Source organism: Anoplophora glabripennis, unplaced genomic scaffold (assembly GCF_000390285.2).
Source record: "Anoplophora glabripennis isolate ALB-LARVAE unplaced genomic scaffold, Agla_2.0 scaffold3, whole genome shotgun sequence".
Lineage (NCBI taxonomy): Eukaryota > Metazoa > Arthropoda > Insecta > Coleoptera > Cerambycidae > Anoplophora > Anoplophora glabripennis.
The window spans coordinates 3,495,262-3,505,983 of NW_019416486.1; the positions used below are offsets into that span (position 1 = coordinate 3,495,262).

At 31.4% G+C, this 10,722-nt stretch overlaps 1 protein-coding gene across 1 annotated transcript in view; it reads left to right on the forward strand.

Moving 5' to 3' along the window:
• The first annotated feature begins 1,297 nt into the window (after positions 1 to 1,297).
• LOC108917035 overlaps positions 1,298 to 10,722 on the forward strand; it is a 54,913-nt gene continuing 45,488 nt past the window's right edge. The window contains exon 1 of the mRNA XM_023454690.1: positions 1,298 to 1,635. Within this exon, the coding sequence (XP_023310458.1) occupies positions 1,420 to 1,635 (216 nt within the window). The 5' untranslated portion in view covers positions 1,298 to 1,419. The remainder of the gene's footprint in view (positions 1,636 to 10,722) is intronic.

Here is a 10,722-nt window from a genome sequence, read left to right on the forward strand (position 1 = left end):
TATACCATCCTCTATCATATACAGGTTGTTAGATTTAACGGTGGATTCGAGAGTATGTGGTAGTACTTTTGGAAATAAATAGGGTTTTTCATGTAAACATTTTTCCAAAAATTTAAATGAGAAATTAACTTGATCTTTGTTACGAAATATATAAACAAAAATTAATTAATGCATATTAGAGCAATTTATCCAGATGTATACTAAATTTCTAAAATAAGTGTTCAAACTTTGAGGACATGTCCCTCCTGTAAAATTAAGGATTCCAAAAAAAATTAAAGTATTTCTTGAGATCTTGAAAGCTAATAAAGATATTTAAGTAAAACTTAGTATGACTTATGATTAGTCTGCCGCTATACAAGGGTGTCCGTAAATTTCACCGACAACGTTTGACTACATATTCACGACGATAAATAAATACGATCTACGAAAAAAGTTAAATAAAAACTTTTTGGTTTTTGAGTTACAGGCCTTCAAAGTTATCAAAAGTAAAACTAATTAATTAATAACTTTATAACCCTTTTACCGATCGCGTTAAAATATGCCACATTTATTTGGACTATTATGACGTATTATTTCTGAAAACTTTAGTCAAACGGGCAGCAACATTGAAAAGGTCGTTTTATTTAAAAAAAAATATTGCCTCTTGCGAAAATCGCCTACAGAAAGCCATTCTTGAGAAAAATGGCATTATTTGCAGGTCTGTATGTTTCGATTTACGGAGCAGTGTCACGGATTTAAAACTTTGAGTTCAGTAGTCGATGAAAACAAGATAAATAAATAAACAGTTTGGTGACACTAGTAGGTATGTTTTATTCTTTAACTAAATTCTATCGTATTTCCGTAAGTCCATTCTTTCTAACCATAATGATGTTGCTAAATAAAAAGATATACCTATGTCAGGTATTTCTGCTAACGTAATTGTTTATTGATCATTGCAGATATAATTCAGTGTTTGTCGGGACATTAGTCCGCAGAATATAGTTATTTCCCGCAGTATCATCAGCCAAATACAAAAATGGTATGTAGAAAATAATTACTAATGGTAGTTCCCCTCTTACAATCATTCAATTATTTTAAACCTAATATAGGTAGTGAGAAGGATTGCCTGAAATTGTTTGTTTAACATTAAAAGGAGTGAGTCCGTCCCTGTGCAACGAATTAACAGTAATAGAGCATAGCAGTTGCAGTCTTTATGGAATGATATAATTTTATACAAATTAAGAAAAACTGTTTAAGTCTCGACGTTAACATTAAATCACGGCTAACTAACAAGCGGTGCTGGAGAGGGGATAAGTCGGCGATTTCAATTTCAAAGTCGCGACTTTGCTATCGCATTAACTTGCTGCCGTCTGAACAGCAAAAGTTAAATTCTGCGACCGAAACGGGTACAGTTCGTCAAAAATTCAGCAACCCCGTGAAATGAACGAAATCTCACCGCTCGCCGTGGATCTTACCAGGATGGACTTGATCGAAATCAACAATAATTTGGCCTTCAGGAAGAAGAGGAAGTCCTCGCAAGTGTCTATTTCGAGTGTTAGTAGTTGCCAGTCGGACTCTAGTGAGGAGTATCATGTCTTGTTGGAAAGGGAAACCTCCCTACAGGACGTCATTGACAAAACCGAGGATAAGAAAATTGTAAGTCATTGTATATTAAATAATATCCCTTTTTTGTTTTATACCATCCTTCAACCCTTAACACTGAAAATCGAGAAGTAAACGAGTAAAATATTACAGTCAAGTACATAAATTATTTGCTCAAAAATACATACACAAAAAATAACGTTAAATACTGTTTAGAACCCCGGAAACTATTTACATATTTATCAGTGATAAATTAAATATGCAGACTTGTGCAAATAATGAAATAAAAATAAGGAAATTCGAACCCATAAATCTACAAAACAACTGGTTCATATTATTATAAAATATATCCATTATCCAAAATCTGAGGTTTTTTCTAAAAATTTATATGCTTCAGTGGCGGGGATACGGAGTACCGGTGTCATATTTTTCTAAATAAAATAGTACGCTACAGCTTTGCGGTAACAATCATGATATTTTATTCGTGTTTCAATTTTCTACAAATTATTACTCTCTTATGTTTTTTTGAAAAAAGCCTGATTTTCGAGTAAAACGAACTGAAAACTACTACTTAAATACTTCTACCTGTACCGAATTTCAAATCAATTTCACTTAGTAATTTTTAAATAATTTAAAAAAATTAAAAATATTTTTTTAAGTTTAATACCCTGTATCTTTTTAACGAAGCGTTCCAGATAAAAACTTTATACGAAAGACCCCTTAAAATTCGAGGAATACGAGGCTTCATTTTTGGTCACCATTTGTGAATCACCCTGTATAGATAGATGTATAGATGTATAAATGTTAAATAGATGTATGATGTTAGATAGAATTTATAGATAGATGTAAAGATGGTACAAATGTGTAATGTATACCTAATGTATTTATAAAAGAAAATTTAGATTCCTATGTCACAGTAGGCATGATTCAAATTTTAAAAAAAAAGGTAGCAGAAGCACAAAATGTGCAAAAGGTTGAAAATAAAATTATTAATTACCCGTCAATACTCTCATAATTACAGTGGAAAATTGAATTCCAATTTTCTCTGAAACGAAATATTTTAGCAAATGCAACAAATATAACAATTTTTTACAACAAATAAACTGACGATTCATAAAACACCTAAATCTCAAGTAACAAAAATTATGACCAGTAAAAAAATGTTCCAGGTTTTCTTAGCGACCTCTGTATTTTAAACCATACACCAAATTTCACTGAAAGATCTTAAAAAACCGATTATCCAACAATATGAATTAGAAGAAATTATTTGAAGACTCGTAATTTTTTTAGGAAACATTTAAATATTGTTTGTTTTGACAAGAAGAAGCTTTAGTTACATTTTTCACACCGTGTATAATTTATTGCTAACCTTAACTAACGGCGGTTTATTTTTGCTATAGAGATATATAACATTATTTTTCTGTCTCTATTTTAAAAATAGGTATTCTCTGGATGAGTTTTTAAGGATAATGTCAAAGGGACAACTGTTGAAAAATCGCTAAATTATTATTAAACATAGGTATTTGTTAATTTAATCTAAGGGACACATATGTCCTTTTATATTTAATTTCCTTAAGAATAAGTATTAAGTTATTTTCAAAATAATGTTTTGGTAACTGGTTGCTGTGGACGCTCCTAGCTGTACATAAAAATTAATGTTTTAAGTTAAAATATTACATTAATAAATTTTAATCTTTATATGTTCTAGAAGAAGTGTTCACTTTGTTCTAAAATTAACAAAATAAGTTTTGTGTAGAATTTATCTTATTATTTAAAGAACCGTTGCAGTTTAATAACATTACCATCAAAATATCAAGAATATAAGTATAAATAATTTATAAATACATAATTATGTTTACTATATTGCGAATTTAATTGAATAAATTACAAACTTAGTTTAAAAATTACAGGAAATTGTATGTTTATAAAATAGTTCTAAGAAGACGAGCATATATTTCAATAAAATAATGAATTATAACTGAGCCTGAAGTAATTTGTGACCTTTTTGAAATACTATACTATGGAAAACATTTTCAGGGTCAAGTTTTGGATTTTTTTAAAATTAATTATTGTATATTTTTAATATTAGGGTTTCGAAAATGTAATTAAAAATATTTGTCTACTTTTTTGGAAGTTCTCACCGCAAAACTTGCCTTTTGATTACATAGATGTTTGGAGTCCATATGTTTGCTCTAATTTTATCTATACAGGGTCGGAAAGTCCCCATGGTTCATCGGCCGTTAGGTGAGAGCGATAAAGAGTCATAGAAATCCGTGCGATAGAGAAAGATGGCTATAATGAAAGCGTCTAATAATGGGCGGTCTAATAATAATTAGACGCCTTCATTATAGCCATCTTTCTCTATCGCACGGATTTCTATGGCTTTCTTTATCGCTCTCACGTAACGGCCGATGAACCATGGGGACTTTCCAACCCTGTATCTGCTGGAAAGTATTTTGGATTTGTAAGTTATCTTATTACAGACCTTATTAACATGTTCTGTTTACAAAATGTTTATTTCTTCTTTGATTTTGAAAAATTGTAAAAAACAATAATCTAATAGTTTACTAATTCATGACAGATTTTTCCATCTATTAAATTTCATATGTACCTATATGAAACTGATTGAATCTATGTCCGGTACAAAATTTATAGAAATGGCGAAGGTATTACTTTTAACGTATAGCCTTCGATGTTCGGTGATGTCCAGAACAAGAAGATAATAGCATAATAGACATTGTTTCGGGAAATCCTATTAACATTTTTGATGTGTCACTTCGAACAAAGTTTATAATATTATTATTCTTTAATGAAACTGCTTATTCTCCCGGTTATTCTCAATATTATCTAATTTAATTTTACATTTTGTTGATTATGCTATAAATTTGTTCTCTAAGCAAATTGTAAGTAATAGAAGGACATATTTTCAATTTATCTAAGATCGGGATAAAAATATTTTTCCTTTTCTTAAGCATACCAGAAGCAATTTAAAACAATATGTAACTATTTTTTATAATAAGGAGAAAAACTTGTTTCTAAAAATATGTTGGTAAATATATTAATCGTACTTTATTTAGTTAGGTTAGGTTAGGTTAGATATGCAGTGCATTTGTTTATAGACTATAAATATTCTACCAAACACTAATAATTTCATATGGCAGCAAAGTTTATCTTAAATTTATATTCAATGTTTAGGTAGTACTAAATAGAAGAGTTTTTGTAACAACATATATTATTTTAGTAAATTTACATCGTGAAAGACGCCTCCAAAATTAATTTTGTTTATTTAGAACCCTTCAATTTTATTGAACTTGTATAACATCAATAAGTTCTGCAGTATATTCTCTATCAAAACTAAAAAAAAGCTGAACTACCTTTGCCATGAAGGTACACATCATTTGTTAAAAAAAGATTGCAAGACACCAACCAGTATTTCAATGATTTAATTCCAATGCTAACAGCTATCTTAGCTATCTTTCGATCATCTCATCTGAAATTCATGTAATATGTAAAATAATAATTATTTTGCCGGCCCTGAGATTGCTGACATTTATATTTGGTGGATAAACTTGACATTCGGAAAAATTAATCTCTGTCGACACATACACGATATTAGCAAAGGTGACGTACTTATGAAAAAACAAAATCAACAGATACGTATCAGTTTCATTATCACATTGGCCATTTCTTTATGTGTCAAGCAAAGGTTATGGAGTAGTTTGTATGGTAACAGCATCAATGGCATGCATATCACCGTTGATATTAATAAAAAAATAAAGTATTCAAAACAGAAAAAATATTGGCGTCAGCTTGTGTATGGTTATTGTGATTACATATAAAATTGTGAATGCAAAAAACAAATAAACATATTGCATTAAATCAAACAGAAATAAAATGGTCTTACTATAGTTACTTACCAAGTTTGATGTTTCCAAAATGTTACTACCGCATTCGATAAAATGGATGCTATTATATAATAGACGTTTGGAACAACAATTGAAATAATAAGTACAAAGGCAGCAACAACTAGTGTTTAATTTTTTACAAGACCTAAAACATATGGAAAAGCTCAACAGAGACAAGAAAAAGATTAAAAATAAACATTTATTGTATCGTTTACTGTATCGATGCTTAAAACAAGCATTTAATTATCGATATGTAGATACAGGCGGGCCCGTTTTATGGACACCTAGATCGCCTGACCTAAACCCATGAAACTCTTCTGTGGTATCAACCAAAATAAGTCATTCGTTCAACGCTTACTAGAAAAGAATTTTGAAGAGAATAACACAGATTAGCAACAAGTCTGGACTACTATTTTATGGAAAAACATTTGTATAATAAAAAAGTATACGAGGGGGTGATTTTGCACACTTGTAGAAGTGATATATATTTCATGTAAATGTTTCTTTCATTTTTTGCATATCTTTCTTAAGATATAATCAACAATTTCAAAGATTTTGGAAACGTTAAATAAACTAAATAGGTACGTTTAAAAAAATGTTTCTAGTTGTTGCTGCTGTTTCAAAACCGATTTATCTCGAGAACTGTTCAATTTATCGAATTCAACGAAATGTAAATTTTTTAAAGAAAAATCTTACCAAAACTGTCAAAATTTTGAAAAAATTTCTAGACATATTTCATGTACAATGTCCTACACCTATCTTCAACTGTTTCGGAAATATTAAGTGTTTTCAGATTTATTGCAAAAATTAACATTAAAAAAGAAAATTATTTGATTACAGAAATTTGCTACAATACACTCAAAATCTAATAAGTAATACTGTTTATTTAGTATTTATAAAGTAAAAAAGCAAAAAAAACATTAATGTCGATGTAGGAGATGTTCAATATGCTCCCCGCGAACGTCTCGGCAACATCCTAATCTTAAATAGAAATTTATTCTAACGTTGCTCAACATCTCAGGCGTGACCTTAAGTCAGCGAAGTCGAGGAGTTTGGTTTTGTATACAATATTATTACATATCCCCATAAGAAGTCTAATGGTGGCAGATAAGGAGATCGTGCTGACCATTCCATCGATTCTCGTTTCTCTATCCATCGATGCCGGACACTGATTTGGTAATGGGGCGGTACTCCATCTTGCTGAAACCATATCATAGACTTGTGGGTTTGCTAGATCAGGATATAAGTTTGTCAAAATTGGCACGACATTATTTTGGAGCAGTGCTAAATAATAATTATCGCCATTCAAATTGCCACCAATGAAAAAGGGACCTATGATATGATCTCCAACAATTCTTGCCCAAACATTAACCTTTTCAGGGTATTGCGTATGTTCTTCTGTAATCCAGTGAGGATTTTCTCTAGACCAATAGCGACAATTTTGAGTATTAGCATGACCGTGAAGTGTAAAGGTGCAGGTTCTAATTTGATATTATATTGTTATCTAACATTGCTATCATTTGTTTACAAAAATACGTTCTCCTATCAAAATCGTTTTCCAGAGCTCTTGAGTTGGTTTCATTTTATATGGATGCATTTTATTTTCTTTTAATATTCGAATAATCGATGAACGGCTAACATCGAAGATTAGGACTGCTTTTCGACTAGAAGTATGTGGGTTTTGCTCAAACTCAAGCATAATATCCAATTTGGTATCATCACTTATTGCATTGGCAGCTGCTTTTTTTATCTGCCTTACATATCCAAGCTGGCGAAACTGCTTTTCTATTTTACTAATTGTCCCTTGGGATATAGGCGGCAAATTTGGAAATCTTTCATGAAGTAAACGAGCAATTTCCATTTGTGTCCGTGTGTTATATCCATAACCAATCATCTGTAGAATTGTTACTTTGTGCATTTCTGTTAAATGAACCTTTTTTCTGATATGCAGTTAACGAAATTCCAACGACTATAACACTGACAACTACTGTTATGCAGGCAGACAACACCTTGCTAAAGCCAGGGGTTTTAAACAAAAGTAAATAGAACTATTTATAGTTTTTTTATTTCATATCAGTAAAAAGGAACGCTGAAATAGTTTTTGCTTACTTTCTCATTATCAAGAGCTAAATGGGAAATAAGTATTGTGTGTTGTAGCGAATTTATGTAATCCAATAATTTTCTTTTTTTAATGTTAATTTTTGCGATAAATCTAAAAACACTTAATTTCCGAAACAGTTGGAGATAGGACATTGTAAATGAAATTTGTCTAGAATTGTCCGAAGGATCGAAAAATTGAATAATATACAGGATGTTGCATTTAAGTAAGAAAATTGATATTGACCACTGTTACATGAGACACCTTGTATAAAAGGTTTTTGTTGAAAAAAATGTGCAACTAAAGGTTATCAATCGACGTCCACATTTATTTATTATTGAATTTATTCCATTTGGCTGATACACACTGTATACATATTTCAAAACATTTATAGTAAAAGTTATAAACCGTTGTTCACAAAATCCTATATGTATTACGAAAATAAAATGTATGTGTATACCACTCTCTTAGCCTTTTTCTTAGGCTGATTGGTATCTTAATTACAAAATACCATAATAAAAATTAATAAATGGAAAGCTATATTGTTTATACTGATTACTGGTGATTACTGGTAATTATTCAGCAGAACCAAAGTCGCAGTTGTCTCTCTGCACCGCTTAAATTATACCTAATTATAATTTAATAGTCATTCATGTAGCATTCTCCTTGAACTATTAGAGATCATTTATGATTCAGATTTATGTACGACAGTTTATTTTCTGGCTAGGAATATTTTTTCTGTCATGTATGCACATGTGTACACATGTTGAGGAAGAAAGTTACTTAGAATGCAGAATATTTTTCGTATAATTACGAGAATATAAGCTTTTAGAATGCGTTAATATTACGGTACGTATTAATACAATTTGTTAATGTACAGAAAAATTAAAGATTTTTTTAAACAAATAATAACGAAATCGATTACACCGGCACAAACGCTAATAAAAAATCTGATTATTTTGGGTGGCCATGTGTCTCACGCAATCGTTTGTTTAAACTAAGCCAAATCATGGATAATCGGCCATTAGTTTTTCAACACCTAGTAACAGCTTTACATTGGACGGTAAATCCTTCCGAAATAAATCGTTTAAGTGGTTATCGATACTAGGTAATAAATCAATTCACCGAATATATGTTAGGATTGTCACTTTCATCCGTTCTCTTGATCAATCAAAAATGAAGGACGTATCACCTGAATATCAATCTTGTATTTTGTGTAGATACCTTTAATGTCGATAAAAGGCATGTTTACATCATTTGTAGTTTGACAAATTTTGAAATTTCTAGGGTGCTATAACGATACGACATACCTTAGAGATTGAGAAGCAAATGAACCCCAAAAGATTCCAGAGGGCTCTATGATTTTTTATAAAATATAAATTTTATAGCCTCGGGGTAGCCGACGGATGGGGCCCACCTACGAAGGCTGTCCAGGCCTATACGAGATGAGGCAGGATAAAGAGAGATAATCCCCCTCGATCCCAAATCATTGAGGCGAATTTCTAACCATGGAATAATGGCGCGCGCGGTTGTTAGCCGTAGTTTATAATCAATTAGGCATCTCATTTCTCAAACCATCATTTAATTTATTGTTGCTTAGACATTCCAATTAATGACTGTTCTCAATCACACAGTCGTAATATGAAAAATATACGGGGTGTATTTAAATGAAGGAGCACAAATGATACCAGAGATTCCTTAAGCGAAAATAAGTTGATTTCAAAGACCCGTTGGTTGATTTAATCTAACATACCTATTTCCCAAGTCGCATAATAAAAAAGATACAGGGTGTCAAAGTGAAAAATAAAAAATGGTTTTTCCTTAATAATTTCTAAAGTTTTAGTCAGACACGTTTCAAATTTTCTAGCGAGCGATATTTATTGAAAATGGCTAAAGTTAACCGTTGGGGTGATATTTTTTAATTTTATAAATTAGTATGTATTTCAGATGTAATACGTCCAAAACAGACATTTTTGTAAATAAATTCATTGCTTCACAGCATTTATAGTTGAATATCCGTGTTTTAAAATTACATATATGTCTAAAAGGAATCGACTTGAATAACATTTACGTTGATATGTTGCAAGTACTTCATGAATGTCACAAGAACTCTGCTGTTGCCTTATGACTTTATCATGCCAGACATCCCAATCGCCATGTTCCTAGTAGAAAATCTTTTGCGGCAATAGAAAGAAGACTTACAATTAGAGGAAACGGACAATTTCAACCTCGCCATAAAGGCACTGGAAGAAGACGTCTAATTCGCAATGTAGATCTTGAAGAAGTTGTCCTTGACATTTTAGATCACAAACCTGAGACCAGTACAACGAAATTATCGGCACAGTACAATGTTTCTCATACCACAATTTGGAATATTGCTTAAGATCATCTTTTATACCCCTACCACCAATAACCTGTGCAAGAATTGACTGCTGCGGATTTACCTAACAGGATAGATCTTTGTCAATGGTATATGAATATTTCAAAAGAAAATATAAATATTTTATCCAACATTTTGTTTGTTGATGAAACATCATTTCAAAGACATGGTTTAGTAAACCATCACAATATTCATTCATGGTCCGATCAAAACCCACACCAAGTTTATAAATCGAGATTTCAGCATAGTTTTTGTTTAAATGTATGGGCAGGAATTGTAGGAGATTATCTTATTAGTCCGTTTATTCTTCCTCAACATATCGGTGCAGTGTAATATCTGAAATTTTTAAATGAGCAACTTCTAATTTTGCTTGAAGAGGTGCCACTGGCTGTCCGTGAAAACATGTGGTACGCGCACGACGGAGCTCCTGCCTATAGTACATTATAGTACGATCGTATACGATGCAAAGTAGAGCAAAAAATTGTCGGTCTTTTATCAAACGAAAATCGTGTCATCATTTTTAGGAGGCGTAAGATGAACCGTTTCAAATTTAAAATGAAATTGAATGTAAAATCTGAAATACCGCCGCATACGCACTGTGTTCTGGTACTAGCTGTAGTCGGCCAGGTGCATCGAGTGTACGAAGTGGTCGGTTATACGTCAAATACTAACCTGGCGAGCTTGATCGTAGAGCAGGGAACAATAAACAGTGGCGCGTACAGAGGTGAAATGTAGTACATATGTGGAATTTAAATAAC